Raw genomic sequence first — 21,534 nt, forward strand, 5'->3', positions numbered from 1 at the left:
TGGCAGCACCCAAGGGGCTAGAATTTTCTAAGTATACCCTTAGACTCGGCGGTGACGTAGCATCCCCAAGAGTGACAGAACACTGAGCCAATCACGGTGCAACGCTCCGTATTTTCTCCTGGCTTGCCCCAACACCACAGAAAACACAGAGCTAGGCTGAAACACCTGCATTTTGGAGCTCCCTTACTCAAGAAAACAAAAAAGAGACCATATTTGTATGCGGCTTTATTAACTCAATGATATATATATTTTACATTGTTTGCTAACTGATATGTGACGTCTTAAATGCTGATATGTGACACGTCTTACTGCCAAAATAACATGCAAAACAGGCAAGCCCAACATTTTTATTTATATTTTGCTAAAAATCTGGGGCTCAAAATCCCTGAATGACGGGTCACCACTGCTTGGCTCCAATTTCTAATTAGGTGAGGTAGGCTACTCTAATGTTCTACTTACTACCACAGAGACCTACTTAGTTTCCTACACTAAAGGCAGATTTCATTCAGCCAAACATTACGTGAAATGAACTACAGTTTGAATGTGATTTCCTCTTAGGAAATCCTCAGTGAAGTATCAATGGCCATTAGAAATGTCTGTGTAAACATCTACCCCATTGAGAACAAGATTTCACTTAGAACAATACTATGTGAAGCTTTGACTCTGTCTATTTACTCTTTACCAACATGAGCTGAAGCTTAAAGTAAGCTATGGGGCGAACACAACAGACATAGGGCTCTATTTTAGGCTGGTGCTAAGGAGACGCAAGTATCAAACCCACGTTAGTTAGCAATTTCGTCATGTACAGTGAGGGAAAAAAGTATTTGATCCCCTGCTGATTTTGTACGTTTGCCCAATGACAAAGAAATTATCAGTCTATATTTTTAATGGTAGGTTTATTTGAACAGTGAGAGACATAATAACAACAACAAAAATCCAGAAAAACGCATGTCAAAAATGTTCTAATTTGATTTGCATTTTAATGAGGGAAATTAGTATTTGACCCCCCACTCAATCAGAAAGATTTCTGGCTCACAGGTGTCTTTTATACAGGTAACGAGCTGAGATTAGGAGCACACTCTTAAAGGGAGTGCTCCTAATCTCAGCTTGTTACCTGTATAAAAGACACCTGTCCACAGAAGCAATCAATCAGATTTCAAACTCTCCACCATGGCCAAGACCAAAGAGCTCTCCAAGGATGTCAGCGACAAGATTGTAGACCTACACAAGGCTGGAATGGGCTACAAGACCATCGCCAAGCAGCTTGATGAGAAGGTGACAACAGTGTGTGCGATTATTCGCATATGGAAGAAACACAAAATAACTGTCAATCTCCCTCGGCCTGGGGCTCCATGTAAGATCTCACCTCGTGGAGTTGCAATGATCATGAGAACGGTGAGGGATTAGCCCAGAACTACACGGGAGGATCTTGTCAATGATCTCAAGGCAGCTGGGACCAAAGTCACCAAGAAAACAATTAGTAACACACTACGCCGTGAAGTGTGTTGCCCTTCTGAAGTTTGCCAATGAACATCTGAATGATTCAGAGGATAACTGGGTGAAAGTGTTGTGGTCAGATGAGACCAAAATGGAGCTCTTTGGCATCAACTCAACTTGCCCTGTTTGGAGGAGGAGGAATGCTGCCTATGACCCCAAGAACACCATCCCCGCCGTCAAACATGGAGGTGGAAACATTATGCTTTGGGGGTGTTTTTCTGCTAAGGGAACAAGACAACTTCACTGCATCAAAGGGACGATGGACGGGGCCATGTACCGTCAAATCTTGGGTGAGAACCTCCTTCCCTCAGCCAGGGCATTGAAAATGGGTCGTGGTGGGTATTCCAGCATGACAATGACCCAAAACACACGGCCAAGGCAACAAAGGAATGGCTCAAGAAGAAGCACATTAAGGTCCTGGAAGGCCTAGCCAGTCTCCAGACCTTAATCCCATAGAAAACCTGTGGAGGGAGCTGAAGGTTCGAGTTGCCAAACATCAGCCTCGAAACCTTAATGACTTGGAGAAGATCTGCAAAGAGGAGTGGGACAAAATCCCTCCTGAGATGTGTGCAAACCTGGTGGCCAACTACAAGAAACGTCTGACCTCTGTGATTGCCACAAGGGTTTTGCCACCAAGTACTAAGTCATGTTTTGCAGAGGGGTCAAATACTTATTTCCCTCATTAAAATGCAAATCAATTTATACAATTTTTGACATGCGTTTTTCTGGATTTGTGTTGTTGTTATTCTGTCTCTCACTGTTCAAATAAACATACCATTAAAATTATAGACTGATCATTTCTTTGTCAGTGGGCAAACGTACAAAATCAGCAGGGGATCAAATACTTTTTTCCCTCACTGTAAAAACTGGTCCTGCAATTTAGCGTGCCTGTCCAACATCAGCTCACTTGCGCTAAGGTAGGAGAAGAGGCAATTTGTGAGACGTGTCCTTAAAAACAAGCGCGAAAGTGACAATTTCATGCAGCGCTAATGAAAAGTTTTTAAAACCCACAAAAAGCCGGTCTTAACCATAGCACAGTTGACAATGGCATAGATTTTGAGAGCGGAAGTCCTGCCTATCCAGCCATGATGGACTGTGCCCATGGAAGGAGAGATGTGCATGTTGTATTGGGGAATCTGATATTTAGAAACATTAAAACATATATATTGTTTCCCCCCATATAGTTTAATTTGATTAAAAACAAGCATAGCCAACCCTCCCCTTAATCAATGCTGGTTTAGTAGCATCGCATACAGTAGGTGCATCTTTTTATCCTGGCCATTAGCCAAGTAGCCTGAAATAAAGGGGTTTTAAATGGTCTTCTTTTTCATTATTCACAATTCACATACCTGCATTTCGCTTGTTCAAATTGCCAAAGACATGCTCTTCCAAACTATTCAGTCCTCTGATAATGTCATATCAATGGCAGATTTTTTAAATAATCTGCCTCACACATAAGGCAACAAAATAATTGACAGGAGCCTAGTATTTGGTTTAGACCTACGTGGGCACTGAACACAGTGTCATTGAATGAGAGAAGCGATTTATGATATCATACTTCTGACCCAAACCTATTTAGAAATATTGTTGTTGGTTTATAAAACAGATTAATTGTTTTTTGTTTAATTTGATTGAAAACCAAACCAGATTCACCGTCCATCGGTATACGGTGAATACACACTTGGCTCGAATGCAATGCAATTTCATCTGCTATTTCTGGAGAAGTTAGAAATATGATCTGTAAGATGGTTCCATGGTGTTTATAAAACATTACATTTGCGTGCAGTATATTGGTAAGTGGACATTCCCCCTTTTCTGTTTAACAGTAGCCTATATTGGATCTTTATCCAGGTCCTGTGAAACATTTGGATGGCCTGTAAAACCCTCCAAAGTCTAAGTTACCTTGTCTGTATGATACGGGGAGCAATTATGGTGCCTGCAACTGTATTTAGACATAGCCTATTTAAAACAAGTTGCTGTTCTGTTTTTATAAGAATTTCATTCAAATTATACCGTGTCTTTTCAGGCCTTATCAATAGCCTAGTGAGATTTATCTTTCTTATTGACTACGTTCGGTATGTCCATGTCCAGACTGCAATCGGGTCTGGGGTCCATGTAACTACAGCTGATCTACCCAGGTGGACCCAAATGGACCTGACCCACGGCTCTGCATATAGACTCAATGGTTCCTAAAATGAGAAAAGGTCTGTCCATGATACAGTTGTGTCTCACCGGACTACTGTCCAGTTGTGTTGAGAAGAAGCAATGCAACTTAAGCAATGTGGATTGCAATCATGTTCAACATATTTCGCCGAAAATGGGGCAGGCTATTTAACGAACTAGGCTATAACGGACTAACATTCAAATTTGAGTTGATGAAAATGCAATACATAAAAGACCGTAAATACACAACTTGAAGCAACGACATATTTATCCATGGAGCGCGTTCTGATTGGCCAGTGAGCAGCCAAGCCTCGACACACACTCACAACTTGTTTATTCATCAAAACCCAACTTTTTCTTTCCACCGCCAGCTACTGCACCCATAATTCCGGTTGTGAAAATAGCAGTGCTAACATTTACCATTGCATTAGGTTTGTTAAAATGAAGGCTTTAATGTTGCCAATTAAAAATAAAGGAACAATGTGATACAGAGGATAAAATAAAAGTTCAGGTTTATAAAATATCAACGTTCTTACAAGTGGAAGGTGTTTCCTGTAAGGAGGAACCTTGACTTTGTGTCAGAGCATTGTTTCCAGTCTTATGGCAACTACAGGACAAGAAAATGATTTTAATAAACAGGTTCTATTGACAAGCCCATGATAGAGGTCTAAGCGGAGAGCAGAAACTGTATCAAAAAATAAGGTGGGAGCCAGGTGAGAAGAGGAAGAGTTGGCTCAGCACAGAGGTGCATAGTCTACACTGGAAGCTATTTCTGTAGTAGACACGTAGAAAGAAAAATATTTATCATCAGGAAGGGAAAATGGATTTAAATGGAAAATGGATTTAAATCTTAGGTTTTAAAAAAGGTAGGATCTGCTCCTAACCGGTAGTCCATGATCATGCATGGTGGTTGTATAGCCAACAGTGTGTTCCACAAGAAAGCCATTGAAATGATTACTGATCCATCTGCCATCACATTCTGCTCTTTTTTCCGTTGCATTTTTTTCACATTCTTTTTTAGTTGTAATGGAGTTGTACAACAAAAATCACCTTCCTAAAAGTAGGAAAAATAATGACGCCCTCACTAGCTACGGCTTATCCTTGGAATCCTCTCAGTGGAAAAAAAACAGCTACATATGAAAATAGGTCAAAGTACTCATGCCATGACTATTTGAAACGTGTTACAACATCATGTGGGCAGCAAAGGCCATACACTGAGGCCATACACTGAGGCCATACACTGAGGCCATACACTGAGGCCATACACTGAGGCCATACACTGAGGCCATACACTGAGGCCATACACCGAGGCCATACACTGACAGCTGTTGAACGCCTGTCCCATTTCTCAGCTAAGGACATGATGGCAAATGAGAAATGTTGGCTTTAAGAACTCAAACTCCTCCGGCATTGTCAGTAAGTAAAGAGGAACACAGTCAAACAACATATGGGCTTATATCAACATAAACTCCAAGCCACAGAGAATAACAGCTTATCAACCTACCAAGACCACCAGATATTACCAGCCCCTAATTCATGCACCTTGCTGTTTATGGATCACACACTCAGGGTTGAATATCAGACAGACGCTCAACTGTATTGAGGGCTAACTGATCCTGATAGGGCAAGCGTTGCCTCCCAGTGTGTTGCTGCTAGTCCTGAATAAGCTGCAACCCCCATTATTTTACCAGACGATCCTGTCGCTCTGAAGGCTTTTCACCAATCTCATCTGTCTGCTCATTACACCTTGACTATCATTCCCTTAAGTAACCCACCATGCCATGCCACAAAGACCCACAGCTCTCTCAGGTCACCTCATATTAAATCACAACTACACTGACAGCCTGGGAGGACAGCCAAGGACTACTGCCTGCCTCCATTCACAATGAAAACATCATCACTAAGGCTTGCAGGGGTCATTTGCACACTTGGAATCCCCAACAAAAGACAACCAAGACAATTGGTCCTGTATAACATTGTGAAGTGTAAAACACCTCTAGGAAGTGTCCTGCAAAGGACATAGAATATGAAAATAAAGAAAGAGAATGTGTCTCCTCTTTGCGGACAGGCTGTTCACTGTTTCACTGATATTCTTTACTGTGCTTTGTCCCCAGATATCATGGCGTCCGACATACAGAAGCTCAAAGTTTCGGAATGTGTATGGCAAGGCAGGCAACCGAGAGCAGTGCTTCGATGGCATCCCCATCACCAGAAACGTTCATGATAACCACTTCTGTGCTGTCAATGCCAAGTTCCTGGCCATTGTCACTGAGACTGCAGGTGGAGGGTCCTTTCTCGTCATCCCTGTCAACAAGGTAGGCTGCACACCATAATGACATTGAGGGCTCTATTTTAACAAGCCTAACGAAATGGTAAATCTAAGCGCTGGCAGTAGCTCTATAGGTACGGGGGGTGTCAGAAATATTTGTGCTATTTTCACAACCAGAATGATAGGCGCAGTAGGGTTCGAAAGGGCTGGGTTTTGATGAATAATCAAGTTGAAGGTGTGTCGAGCCTTGACCCCTCACTTGCCAATCAGAACGTGCTCCATGGTTGACACTGATTACCAAAGCTATAGCCCAAGTCGGTATTAGATAGATCATCACGGCCATGCCCGCTTGTAGGGTAAATAAGGTTAAGTTACTCCATTGGCCCACAGCAAAAACTTCACCTTTTTCAAACGCAGTTATGTTGTTGTCAAGAAACGTATTTAAATAGCCACTTGAGTGAACGTTAAGCTAGCCAAGACCAACAACACAAACAAATGGACTATACAGCTACAAGTAGAGAGTGGAGTTACAAACAGATTATACAAAAAAAGTTTAAGTCTTATCTGTGATTAAATGTTTTCCACACACATAGCTATGTGTAGCCTACTTGCACACTGGTTCCCAACATTTCCCACTCTCCCACACCGAATAGCCTGAAGCCACAGGGCTTTTCTCGCAGCCCCTACGTGGGAGAATTGCGAACCATAGGTTGGGATTTTTGACCTGGTTAAATGTACATTGAGCAACACAGAAGCTTTTTGGCATGTTTTGTTATTTCTGTATGACAAAAAATATCACATTTGTGGGTGTGGTCACTGCGTACAATACCGTTCAAAAGTTTGGGGTCACTTAGAAATGTCCTTGTTTTCCATGAAAACATACATGAAATGAGTTGCAAAATGTATAGGAAATATAGTCAAGACGTTGGCAAGGTTATAAATAATGATTTTTAATAGAAATAATAATTGTGTCCTTCAAACTTTGCTTTCGTCAAAGAATCCTCCATTTGCAACAATTACAGCCTTGCAGACCTTTGGCATTCTAGTTGTCAATTTGGTGAGGTAATCTGAAGAGATTTCACCCCTCCCACAAGTTGTATTGGCTTGATGAGCACTTCATACGTACCATACGGTCAAGCTGCTCCCACAACAGCTCAATAGGGTTGGGATCCGGGGACTGTGCTGGCCAGTCCATTATAGACAGAATACCAGCTGAACGCTTCTTCCCTAAATAGTTATTGTATAGTTTGGAGCTGTGCTTTGGGTCATTGTCCTGTTGTAGGACGAAATGGTCTCCAATTAAGCCCCGTCTAGAGGGTATGGCGTTACAAAATTATAGCCTTCCTTCTTCAAGATCCCTTTTACCCTGTACAAATCTCCCACTTTACCACCACCAAAGTACCCCCAGACCATCACATTACCCCCACCATGCTTGACAGATGGCATCAAGCACTCCTCCATCATCTTTTCATTTTTTCTGCGCCTCACGAATGTTCTTCTATGTGATCCGAACACCTCAAACTTAGATTCTTCTGTCCATAACACTTTTTTCCAATCTTCCTCTGACCAGTGTCTGTGTTCTTTTGCCCATGTTAATCTTTTATTTTTTATTGGCCAGTCTGAGATATGGCTTTTTCTTTGCAAATCTGCCTAGAAGGCCGGCATCCCGGAGTCGCCTCTTCACTGTTGACGTTGAGACTGGTGTTTTGCGGGTACTATTTAATGAAGCTGCCAGTTGAGTACTTGTGAGGTGTCTGTTTCTCAAACTAGACACTCTAATGTACTTGTCCTCTTGCTCAGTTGTGCACCGGGGCCTCTTATTCCTCTTTCTATTCTGGTTAGGGCCAGTTTGCGCTGTTCTTTGAAGGGAGTAGTACACAGCGTTGTACGAGATATTCAGTTTCTTGGAAATTTCTTACATGGAATAGCTTTCATTGCTCAGAACAAGAATAGACTGACGAGTTTCAGAAGAAAGTTCTTTGTTTCTGGCCATTTTGAGCCTGTAATCGAACCCCCAAATGCTGATGCTCCAAATACAACTAGTCTAAAGAAGGTCAGTTGTATTGCTTCTTTAATCAGCAACAGTTTTCAGCTGTTCTAACATAATTTTTGTAATGATCAATTAGCCTTTTAAAATGATAAACTTGGATTAGCTAACACAATGTGCCATTTGAACACAGTAGTGATGGTTGCTGATAATGGGCCTCTGTACTCCTATGTAGATATTCCCAGAAAAAAATCGGACGTTTCCAGCTACAATAGTCATTTACAACATTAACAATGTCTACACGGTCATTAAATTTGCTATTTTAGTTGAAAAGGAAATGACAGAAATTGTGCCTAAGGTATTTTATACAACATTTCACATTAGAATTTTTCAAATATAGTTTTTTTAAACTATTTAGATATTTTCTTAATGATATGTATTAATATTTGTAACGTTTGTCGTTGGAAGGAGACCAAGGTTCAGCGTGTTAGGCGTACATTATTTTATTTAAATGTTCCACCAAGAAAAACAATACAATGAACGAAAAGCTTTGTTGTGCAAACTACATGCACTGAAACAAAGACACAATCCCACACTGAAGGACGGGAAAAGGGCTGCCTAAGTATGATCCCCAATCAGAGACAAAGTAAGACAGCTGCCTCTGATTGGGAACCACACTCAACCAAACACAAAGAAATAGAGAACATAGAACGCCCACCCAAATCACACCCTGACCTAACCAAACATAGAGAATAACAAGGATCTCTAAGGTCAGGGCGTGACAATATTTTTACATTATTTTAGGAATGATCTTAATAACAAGCATATAAGGTATGGGAAATATGGGAAAAATTATCAATATCAATTGTAATTTAATACATGTACCGTGATGGTAATGACTCAGAATTGTGGTATTGACAGAGTGTGGTGTAAACAATATTTCATATATAACAACTGATGAAAAGTATGATTAAACATTTTAATGTCACACATGCCTCAATAACTTAAGCATCTTTTAGAACAATTTTGGGATTCAATGCATTATTCAGATATACATGTACATACAGGGTTGGAAACACTGGCTGACATTAAGGGCTCCCAGTGGCGCAGCGGTCTAAGGCACTGCATCTCAGTGCAAGAGGCGACACTACAGTTCCTGGTTTGAATCCAGGCTGAATAACATCTAGCTGTGATTGGGAGTCCCATTGAGCAGTGCACAATTGGCCAAGCGTTGTCTGGGGTGGGCTGGCATTATAAATAAGAATTTGTTCTTAACTGACTTGCCTAGATAAATAAAGGTTATAAAAAACATTAAACAAATCATTGTTCACTGGCTGCAGTCTATTGAGACAGGCTCACTCAAGATTAGGTTTTGCCCTTAATGCACTCTATTGCTCCAAAGGATCGGACCCGTTTTCTCAATCTTCACATAAAATGACATACCCAAATCTACAGTTGAAGTCGGGAAGTTTACATTCACTTAGGTTGGAGTCATTAAAACTCATTTTTCAACATCTCCACACATTTCTTGTTAACAAACTATAGTTTTGGCAAGTCGGTTAGGACATCTACTTTGTGCATGACACAAGTAATGTTCCTACAATTTTACAGACAGATTATTTCACTTATAATTCACTGTATCACAATTCCAGTGGGTCAGAAGTTTGCATACACTAAATTGACCGTGCCTTAAAACAGCTTGGAAAATTCCAGAAAATGTACCTGTGGATGTATTTCAAGGTCTACCTTCAAACTCAGTGTCTCTTTCCTTGACATCATGGGAACATCAAAAGAAATCAGAAGGTACCACATTCATCTGTACAAACAATAGTACGCAAGTATTAACATCATGGGACCACGCAGCTATCATACCGCTCAGGAAGGAGACGCATTCTGTCTCCTAGAGATGAACGTACTTTGGTGCAAAAAGTGCAAATCGATCCCAGAACAACAGCAAAGGACCTTGTGAAGATGCTGGAGGAAACAGGCACAAAAGTATCTATATCCACAGTAAAAACGAGTCCTATATCGACACCTGAAAGGCCGCTCAGCAAGGAAGAAGCCACTGCTCCAAAACCACCATAAAAATGCCAGACTACGGTTTGCAACTGCACATGGGGACAAAGATCGTACTTTTGGAGAAATGTCCTCTGGTCTGATGAAACAAAAAATAGAATTGTTTGGCCATAAATACCATCGATATGTTTGGAGGAAAAGGGGGAGGCTTGCAAGCCAAAGAACACCTCATCCCAACCGTGAAGCACGGGGTGGCAGCATCATGTTGTGGGGGTGTTTTGCTGCAGGAGGGACTAGTGCACTTCACAAAATACCCGAAACGTTTGGCCCAAGTTAAACAATTTAATGGCAGTGCTACCAAATACTAATTGAGTATATGCAAACTTCTGACCCCACTGGGAATGTGATGAAAGAAATAAAAGCTGAATGAAATAATTCTCTCTACTATTATTCTGACATTTCACATTCTTAAAATAAAGAGGTGATCCTAACTGACCAAAGACAGGGAATTTTTACTAGGATTAATTGTCAGGAATTGCGAAAAACTGAGTTTAAATGTATTTGGCTAAGGTGTATGTAAACTTCCGACTTCAACTGTAACTGTCTGTAGCTCAGGACCTGAAGCAAGGAAGTTTGTGGAAATGTTAAATTAATGTAGGAGAATATAACACATTAGATCTAGTAAAAGATAATACAATGAAAACAATGTGGGTTTTTTTATGAAAGAGAAAGGCCATAATGGATTATTCCAGCCCAGGGGCAATTTAGATTTTGGACACTAGATGGCAGCAGTGTATGTGCACATTTTTAGACTGATCCAATGAACCACTACATATCTGTTCAAAATGTTGTATCATGACTGCCCAAATGTGTCTAATTGGTTTATTAATACATTTTCAAGTTCATAATTGTGCACTGTCCTCAAACAATAGCATGGCATTCTTTCACTGTAATAGCTACTGTAAATTGGACAGTGCAGTTAGAAAACAAGAATTTAAGCTTTCTGCCCATATCAGATATGTCTATATCCTGGGAAATGTTCTTGTTACTTACAACCTCATGCTAATCACATTAGCCTACATTTGCTCAACCGTCCCGCAGGGGGGACACCGATCCCGTAGAGGTTATTAACGAGAGAGCAAATTTCCTTGCAGACTGCACCATCAAGCATCATATGTAGTTTTGTCAGTGGATGAGGCTCAGGGACAATCGCAAGAACATTCGCTTGTTGGTACCATACAATGTCCTCTCTCATTGGCCAAAATAATCAGTTGGCTCCACGCAACTCATCGTCTTCACTAGAGTGCAGCTCTCTGCATCAACATCTTGTGTAATACCAGTGTAAGGGTCATCATCATCTGTCACAACACACCACTTTCCAATCAGTCCCTCATGTATGTCTGCAATGGGCTGTATTGCTCTAGGAGGTGGCTGTGGTGCTGTGCAGGTGGAAGTGGAAGGTTGTGCTTTGTCTGCCTCTGTTTGTTGAATTGTCACGGTTTGTGCATGGGCTGAAACAATCACATAGATGTGGAGTCATTTGAAGGGCAGTTAGGTCATCATTCTGTAGCTGTAAGAATTCAGGTGAGTATGGTGGTGTGTTCCTTGACAGGTATGACTCCATAACCACAATATTCTGGATAGTTGATCTTCTGTTTCTTTGGCTGATTTTCTTTAGCTTCCTTTTTTTCTCTCACTGGGAAAGTTGTGAGATGGATTTCAGTTCACCCCGTTATTTTCTCTTGAGTTCTCTTTATTTTTGTTTCTTAAGATACTACTGGTATCTTATAGGATCTTGTTGGAATCTGTTTATATACACTGCATGACCAAAGGTATATGGACACCTGCTCGTCGAACATCTCATTCCAAAATCATGGGCATTAATATGGAGTTGGTCCCCCCTTTGCTGTTTTAAAAGCCTCCACTCTTCTGGGAAGGCTTTCCACAAGATGTTGAAACGTTGCTGTTGGGACTTGCCTCCATTCAGCCACGAGCAATAGTGAGGTCTGGCAATGATGTTGGGCAATTAGGCCTGGCTCGCAGTCGGCATGGCAATTCATCCTAAAAGGTACTCGATGGGTTGACATCAAGGCTCTGTCAAGTTCTTCCACACCAATCTCGACAAACCATTTCTGTATGGACATCACTTTGTGCATTGTCATGTTGGAACAGGAAAGGGCCTTCCACAAACTGTTGCCACAAAGTTGGATGCACAGAATCATCTAGAATATCATTGTATGCTGTAGCGTTGAGGTTTCCATAAAACAGCTCCAGACTATTATTCCTCCTCCATCAAACTTTACAGTTGGCACTACCCAGATTCGTCTGTCGTACTGCCAGATGGTGAAGCGTAATTCATCACTCCAGAGAATGCGTTTCCATTTCTACAGAGTCCAATGGCGGCTAGCTTTACGCTACTCCAGCAGACGCTTGGCGTTGCCCATGGTGATCTTATGCTTGTGTGCGGTTGCTAGGCCATAGAAACCCATTTCATGAAGCTCACAACGAACAGTTATTGTGCTGACATTGCTTCCAGAGGCAGTTTGGACCTCGGTAGTGAATGTTGCAACCGAAGACAGACAATTTTTACTCGCTTCAGCACTCGGTGGTCCAGTTCTGTGAGCTTATGTGGCTGAGCAGTTGTTGCTCCTAGACATTTCCACTTCATAATAACAGCACTTACAGTTGACCAGGGCAGCTCTAGCAGGGCAGAAATTTGACAAACTGACTTGTTGTAAAGGTGGCATCCTATGACGGTGCCAGTTGAAAGTCAATGAGCTCTTCAGTACAGGCCATTCTACTGCCAATGTTTGTCTATCGAGATTGCATAGCTGTGTGCTCAATTTTATACACACATTTGAAGGGCATGCTAATTCTAGTTGAACTGCTAGCATAGAGTGTATCCTAAATACACATAATTATAATTTGATGAAATTCTGACATACAATAAAAATATTACCTTCTCAAGTCATATTTACCTTTATTTTTCTATAATTTTTAGGAAAAAAATTGTCAAAGACTCCAGCCACCCTAGTCATAGACTGTTTTCACTGCTACCGCACGGGAAGCAGTACCGGAGCACCAAGTCTATGTCCAAGAAGCTTCTAAACAGCTTCTACCCCCAAGCCATAAGACTCCTGAACGGCTAATCAAATGGCAACCCGGACTATTTGCAAAGTATCATGACTTTTGTAAGTGAGGTCAAAAGTCTGGGTGTGAGACAGGACAAAAATAGAGTAAACAGTGAAATCCAGACATGAAATGTTTAAGAAAATTGAACAAAAAAACAAATTGAGAGCTAAAAGTTTAAGGTTATTTTAGTCTCTACTTAACGGATGTGCAGAAACAAAATCCCCAAAAACATTTAATCTCAAAAATGTAACCCTGAGACACAAAAAGTCCCGTATTTGCTGGACATGCTTTTCATCCGGACGTGAAAATACTGCCTCCTATCCCAAAGAAGGTTTAAACAAATCAAAATATAATTGATATTTGAGATTCTTCAAATATCCACCCTTAGCCTTGATGAGAGCTTTGCGCACCCTTGGCATTCTCTCAACCAGTTTCACCTGAAATGCTTTTCCAACAGTCTTGAAGGAGTTCTCACATATGCTGAGCACTTGTTGGCTGATTTTCCTTCACTCTGTGGTCCGACTCATCCCAAACCATCTCAATTTGGTTGAGGTCGGGGGATTGTGGAGGCCAGGTCATCTGATGCAGCACTTCATCACTCTCCTTATTGGTCAAATAGCCCTTACAAAACCTGGTGGTGTGTTGGGTCATGGCCTGTTGAAAAACAAGTGATATCCCATCTGGTTTGGGCCTAGTGGGACTGGCGTATCGCTGCAGAATGCTGTGCTAGTCTTACAAAGACACACCGGTTAAAACCAAAATCTTCAATTTGTAATCCAAACCAAAGGACAATGTTCATTGCTCGTGTTTCTTGGCCCAAGCAAGTCTCTTCTTATTATTGGTGTACTTTAGTAGTGGTTTCCTTGAAGCAATTTGACCATGAAGGCCTGATTCACACAGTCTCCTCTGAACAGTTGATGTTGAGATGTGTCTGTTACTTGAACTCTGTGAAGCATTCATTTGTTTGGGCTGCAATTTCTGAGGCTGGTAACTCTAATGAACTTATCCTCTGCAGCAGAGGTAACTCTGGGTCTTCCATTCCTGTGGCGGTCCTCATGAGAGCCAGTTTCATCATAGCGCTTGATGGTTTTTGCGACTGCACTTGAAGAAACTTTCAAAGCTCTTGAAATTCGCCGGATTGACTTTCATTTCTCTTTGCTTATTTGAGATGTTCTTGCCATAATATAGACTTTTACCAAATAGGGCTATCTTCTGTATAGCACCCCTGTCTTGTCACAACACAACTGATTGGCTCAAATACATTAAGAATGAAAGAAATTACACAAATTAACTTTTAAGAAGGCACACCTGTTTAATTGAAATGCATTCCAGGTGACTACCCCATGAAGCTAGTTGAGGGAATGCCAAGAGTGTGCAAAGCTGTCATCAAGGCAAAGAAAGGCTGCTTTGAAGAATCTAAATATATTTTGGTTTGTTCAACACTTTTTTGGTTTTGTGTTATTTCATAGTTTGGATGTTTTAACTATTATTCTACAATGTAGAAAATGGTAAAAATTTAAATTAAAAAAACTCTTGAATGAGTAGGTGTGTCCAAACTTTTGACTGGTACTGTATAGGAAGTAGTGGCAAGAGAACCATTGAAGATACATATAGTGCAAAGCAAGTAACAACAAGATAATTGTTGAAGATGCACATGGGTAATAAGGGAGATTACCAAGTGTGTTTGGGAATAGTACTAAGTGAATTTGGATATGAAATGTGTGTGATTGTGAGATATAACATATTAAGCTGATTGAAATTTGGATGATAAATGGATCGAAATTAGTACTATTAAGATTGAAATTTTGATTGAATTGTGGATATTAAACTAATTGAAATTTGGATAACAACATTGAAATATGGATAATCAACTGATTGAAAATTTGGATAACAACATTGAAATATGGATAATCAACTGATTGAAAATTGGATAATAAGAGATTGAAATTTGCTATAAATTACTGAGTGAATTAGAGCTGTCAGAGGACTAGCTCAAGTTATTTTGTATCTGTAATGTTATCTGGGGTTTTGTCCACCACTGCCCATTTGATCTACAGGTAGAGGATAACATGTCTCAGAAATCTCATTCCAGTAACATTTCGCAGATGATAACGTCTCGATTAGAAATGAGGATAACATGATAACGTGTCTCATTAGAGGATAACATGATTACACATCTCATTAGTAGCGAGGATAACATGTCTCTGAGGGTAACATGACTTTAGATGACATAAGGATAACATGACCCATAGGTGGAGTTTGAGGGTATAATGTCATTGTGTATGTGGAGATATGAAAGGAGAAAGCACTATTCCTGAATATTCTGCTAAATAGAACACTAGAGTGAATATTCAAACCCCTGTATAAATAGAACACTGGTGTAGGGGAGAAATTGGTGATGTAACACAAAAATGTATAATGGGTTACTAGAGATAAAGTAACATAATATTGAGTGTAATGGGTTACTAGAGATAAAGTAACATAATATTGAGTGTAATGGGTTACTAGAGATAAAGTAACATAATATTGAGTGTAATGGGTTACTAGAGATCTGATGAAGTAACAATAGAAAACATTATAATAATATAAACCTGGCACACCCACACATAGACGTCCGTAAGTGGTGTTAAAAGTATTCTGAGAAATATTCAGTGGTCCCTTTATTGATCATTTGATAAATATAAGGTTAAAGCATTGTACGGGACTTGACTTACCCCTAACCAATAAAGCTATAAATGCTGATGAGATTTCCTCCACCCTGATAATACATTTTGAAGTAGACCCCATACCCTGTTAAATAGAACCTATGCTTTTCTGTTAATTAAACTTAAGGCTACAATGTATTGTACTCCAAGATAGTTGATATCCCAAATGATGACGTTCTATTCGTGAGTAGGCTAAATGGAAAATGCATCTGTTTCCCTGTATAAGCTGTCTCAGGTGCCAGACTTATTACGGACCGAGCGCCCCATCTACAGGGGACTGACAGACAGTGCCAACCCAGTTAATACATATTGATCCCTCCAAAGCATTACGTATTAATCTTAAAATAATATACTTTTTTTTGAAGCAGAAATTGAATATCCAACAGAGATAGGTAATACAAATATAGACTTTTAACTTTTTGAAAGTATACTAAAATGAACACAATGCCTTCTAATATGGAGAAAGTTATCATGTTTGTCTTGTAATAAACCTTGCAATAGGGGAAAAGCAGAACGTTGTTTACCCTACGATATTTACCACACACACGCCACCACCCACACACAACCCACCTGTTAATGAATATTTGTTAGTCGTTAATACTCTTTGATTTATTGTGTGTGGTCTTTTTATTTTTGTTTTAGTGGGTTTTTCACGGGTTAGAAAGGATGCAACTTAAAGGGTACAAAAAATGAAATTTTCTGAAGATTCTATTGTCAGAATTTTGGTTGCCCACATGCAAATTATTTTGATAAGAAATGTACTGAAAACCCCAATGTAAACCTAATGCACAAAATGTTTGAAATATCTTTAATGTCTGAGGTACAAGAAACCAATCCTCACTTAATAGGGCTGACTGACTAGAGGCCAGATCACCCTCACTAGAAAGACTAGAGACATTGGGTGAGATTTAAACGGGCTATGTAAACACTAATAATTACATTATAAATAATCAATAGTCCTATGTGTGTTCAGACCACGAGAAGGACATTATTTTAAGATTGACTTTGAGTGTACCTGTGTAAGAATTTCCATGGCAGCAACATGTTAATGAAGCAGTCTTCACATCTGCAGCCATGAAATTATCAACAACCTTGCTAAAGCCCTTAGGATGAAAAGACCTTCAGCTACCCAAATGTCTTGGCTAGCTAGCTAGCTAATGGACTAGATCACTAGTCCATTAGATCACTTCACTAGATCACTTGATTGTTCTTAGCTACCTGTCCTGCAAATTTACCGTGGCTCAGCGTCCTGTGGCTTCGCAATACAGTATCCTCATTTCTGACAAGAATGATATTCCCTTGGATAGTTATTTCATAGGCCAAAACCCCCCTAAATTATTGTATAATAATCTATAGATAAGACTGAGACTGATGAAAAGGACCTGCAAAATAGGATGGCTTCCTCCCTCTCATCTATTGCTCACAGTGCGCTCGCGGTCCTTTTTGGCTCCAAATTAACGTGCTTAGTTATTTCTACCACTGGCACTACATATAAATTCTTTGCCATTGAATGTTTCAATAGTTGGCTTTGCTATGTCTGTTGTCACTGGTGTGAGGTGTGCATAAACCTTTTCAATACTCATGTTAGTGATGCCAGTTTGTTAGGACTGAAAACAAGGCTTCAAAAAAGAATTACTAGCCTACATACAACATTTTTTTCACTGAGATGTGTAAGTGGTAAAAAGCGATATTTATTAGAGGAAATAATGTGCTCAGAAACCAATATGTTAAGCATGAAGGAGTGGGGAAGGGGGGGTTTTGATTGGGGAAACAATGATTAATTGTTGGCCATGATGAGGATAGCCTACAGCTTTAAAATACTGCTCTTAATAGCCAATTAGTAGAAGTGATAGTGAACAAGGGTTCCTCCGTTTAAGCCACAGGGTTCTCTGCTACTGTCTAGGTCATATGGCTTGTATAGGCCCACTTATTATAGGATTAACCCATATTAGTCACTTCTGCATCTTCCACTTGTAAACAGTCATGCTATAGGGTGTGACTGGTACAGAGTTAGCTTGAATCCTATTTTTTCAGTCATGTGACCCTCCTGTCTTACAATGTTCTCTTTCTATCCTAACTGTTGTATCAGACACTTTTAGACAAAGACTGACAATGTCACTGATACAATGGGTTCCATTAAGCAATGATAGCAATGTGGTCTGTGAGGCATGTTTGAATTACAAATTAGGCTACTTTCCTTTGTACTTCCAACTGGATTTCCTTCTAACCCCATTTTGGAAATCATATACTTAACTTGTGCGGTTTCTGTCAAAATAGCCCTATTGCTCACTGTCCTTATACACATCAAAAAGCATCTACTCAAAATCAAAATGCATCTATTTTGTTATAATTGACCCAGCTTTTGACCCTAAGATCCAGTAGCTCAGAGATGCTGAGGGAAGCAGGATGATGTGAAAGGCTTCATGCAGTGCAACGTATGGCACAGTACAGTGGCACCACTCAGTGGGCGTTAGGGGTAAACACTGGCTGTCAATATTGGTGTCAACCCTGTTGATGCATTTCATGTTATGTATTGTGTCATTTTTCTTTGTAGACAATATTCTGTTGAATACAAATATCCTGAGTTATCTTACTCATTGAGTTCAGCAAGGTTTTGAGTATGGGATTGAATTTTGATCAGCATGTTTAGATTCAAATAAAGGGATGATAATGCTTTTATGCTATTTACAGTATCTGTTTTGTGTTGTCTCTGTTTCTCTCCTCCATGTGCTCCTCCAGGCTGGGCGAATCGACCCTCACCAACCTAAAGTGTGCGGCCACCAGGGAGGCGTGCTGGACATCAAATGGAACCCCTTCATCGACAACATCATAGCCTCCTGCTCAGAGGACTGCTCTGTGAGTAACAATAATCATTGGTGTGTGTGTGCGCACTTGTGTCTATGTCTGTGTGTGTGTTTTTGGGAGCACGCAAGCATGTCTCTGTGTGCGTGTGTGCACACATGTCTGTGTGTGTGCTTCCCTGTGTGTGCATGCGGGTATGCCTGTGCATAGGGAAAAGTATTTATACCCCTTGACTTATTCCACATTTTGTTGTGTTCAAAATAGATGAAATATGTTTGTTTTTTTCTACACATAATACCCCATAATGACAAAGTGAAAACTTGGCAAATTTATTGAAAATGATATATAGAAATATTGTCTTTAACATAACTATTCACAAGCCTGAGTCAATACATGTTCGAATCAGCTTTGGCAGTGATTACAGCTGAGAGTCTTTCTGGGTAAGTCTCTAAGAACTTTCCACTCCTGGATTGTGCAATATTTTAACATTTATTATTTTTGTAATTCTTCAAGCAAATTTTTTTGCAGTTTACTTTAGTGCCTAATCGGATGCATGTTTTTCTGTACAGGCTTCCTTCTTTTCACTCTGTCAATTAGGTTAGTATTGTGGAGTAACTACATTGTTGTTGATCCATCCTCTGTTTTCTCCTATCACAGGCATTCAATTCTGTAAATGTTTTAAAGTCACTATCGGCCTCGTGTTGAAATCCCTGAGCGGTTTCCTTCCTCACCGGCAACTGAGTTAGGAAGGATGCCTGTATCTTTGTAATGACTGGGTATTTTGATACATCATCCAAAGTGTAATTAACAACTTCACCATGCTCAAATGGGTATGTAATGTTTTTTTTGTTTTTTTGCAAGGCATTGGCAAAACTCCCTTGTGGTTGAATCTGTGTTTGAAATTCACTGCTCGACAGAGGGATCTTACAGATAATTATATGTGTGAGGTACAGATATGAGGTAGTCATTCAAAAATCATGTTAAACACTATTATTGCACACAGTCCATGCAACTTATGTGACTTGTTAAGCACATTTTTATTCCTTAATTAACCCATTAGGCTTGCCATAACAAAGAGGTTGAATACTTATTTACTCCGGACATTACTCCATACTCTAGACATTTAAGATTTTTATTTTTACTATAACTAGTAAAAATGTCTAAAAACATAATTCCACTGTGACATTATGGTGTATTGTGTGTACGCAAGTGACACAAAATCTGAATTTAAACCATTGTAAATTCAGGCTATTACACAATATAATGTGGAATAAGTCAAGGGGTGGAAATACTTTCTGATGGCACTGTACTATATATATGATATACAGTACTTTTAAAATTAGATCTTTAGAAAGAGGAGAGGTCTTATTTAACTGTTTTTTAAAGCCAAACTTCCTTTTTCCCTGAGTAACCTCTGGTGGCAGAGCATTCCACGATGACATGCCAATGTCTATGACCGTTATCTATATGTGGCCTATAGGTGCGGATATGGGAGATTCCAGAGGGAGGGCTGAGGCGGAACATGTCCGAGGCGGTGCTGGAGTTGTATGGACACAGCCGACGAGTGGGTCTTATAGAGTGGCACCCCACCTGTAGTGGCATCCTCTTCAGCGCTGGCTACGACTTTAAGGTATCAGTAAATCATTGCTGTCGTGTTCTTTACCATCCTTTCCTCTCTTTAATGAATTCTCTCACTCCCCTCACTCACTTTACCCATCTTTCTCTCTCGCTTTGTTCACCCTTTAATCTCTCTCTCTCTCTCTCTCTCTAAACACTACATGACCAAAAGTAGACACCTGTGGACACCTGCTTGTCAAACATATCCTTCCAAAATCATGGACATTAATATGGCGTTCGTCCCCCCTTTGCTGCTATAACAGCCTCCACTCTTCTGGGAAGGCCTTCCACTAGATGTTGGAACATTGCTGTGGGGGGCTTGCTTTCATTCAGCCACTAGAGCATTAGTGAGGTCGGGCACTGTTGGGCGATTAGGCCTGGCTCGCAGTCGGCGTTCCCAAAGGTGTTCGATGGGATTAAGGTCAAAGGTGTTTGATGGGATTAAGGTCATGGCTCTGTGCAGGCTAGTCAAGTTCTTCCACACCGATCTCAACAAACCATTTCTTTATGGATCTCGCTTTGTGCACGGGGGCAGTGCCATGCTGAAGTGTGAAAGGGCCTGCCCCAAACTGTTGCAACAAAGTTGAAAGCACAGACTGTCATTGTATGCTATAGCGTTAAGATTTCCCTTCACTAGAACAAAGGGGCCTAGTTCAAACCATGAAAAACAGCCCCAGAAAATTATTCCTCTTCCACCAAACCTTACAGTTGGCACTATGCATTCGGGAAGGTAGCATTCTCCTGGCATCCACCAAGCGTGATTCATCACTCCAGAGTCCAATGGCGGCGTGCTTTACTCCACCAGCCGACGCCTGGCATTGCGCATGGTGATCTTAGACTTGTGTATGGCTGCTTGGCCATGGAAACCCACTTCATGAAGCGCACGACAAACAGTTCTTGTGCTGACATTGCTTCCAGAAGCAGTTTGGAACTCGGTAGTGAATGTTGCAACCGAGGACATAACATTTTTAAGCGCTTCAGCACCTGGTGGTCTGTCAGCTTATGTGGCCTACCACTTTGCGGTTGAGACGTTGTTGTTCCTTGACGTTTCCACTTCACAATAACAAAGCTTACATTTGACGGGGGCAGCTATAGCAGGGCAGAAATTTGACAAACTGACTTGTTGTAAAGGTGGCATCCTAAATTCACTGAGCTCTTCAGTAAGGCCATTTTACTGCCAATGCTTGTCTATGTTGATTGCATGGCTGTGTGCTCAATTTTCTCCACGTGTCAGGAACGATTGTGGCTGAAATAGATGAATTCACTCATTTGAAGGGGTGTCCACATACTTTTGTATATATAGTGTGTATATACATATATATATATATATATATATATTCCTATAA

General features: G+C 40.4%; 1 protein-coding gene across 2 annotated transcripts in view; it reads left to right on the forward strand.

The window, feature by feature from the left end:
* The window catches only part of coro2bb (coronin, actin binding protein, 2Bb), a 42,423-nt gene that overhangs the window by 12,764 nt on the left and 8,125 nt on the right, over positions 1–21,534 (forward strand). For both annotated transcript variants that reach the window (XM_024378958.2, XM_024378960.2), the window contains exons 2-4: positions 5,775–5,975; positions 18,509–18,625; positions 20,052–20,201. In XM_024378958.2, coding sequence (XP_024234726.2) covers positions 5,775–5,975; positions 18,509–18,625; positions 20,052–20,201 — 468 coding nt within the window. The remainder of the gene's footprint in view (positions 1–5,774; positions 5,976–18,508; positions 18,626–20,051; positions 20,202–21,534) is intronic.

This window comes from Oncorhynchus tshawytscha, linkage group LG19, assembly GCF_018296145.1.
Source record: "Oncorhynchus tshawytscha isolate Ot180627B linkage group LG19, Otsh_v2.0, whole genome shotgun sequence".
In the NCBI taxonomy this organism is placed as follows: domain Eukaryota; kingdom Metazoa; phylum Chordata; class Actinopteri; order Salmoniformes; family Salmonidae; genus Oncorhynchus; species Oncorhynchus tshawytscha.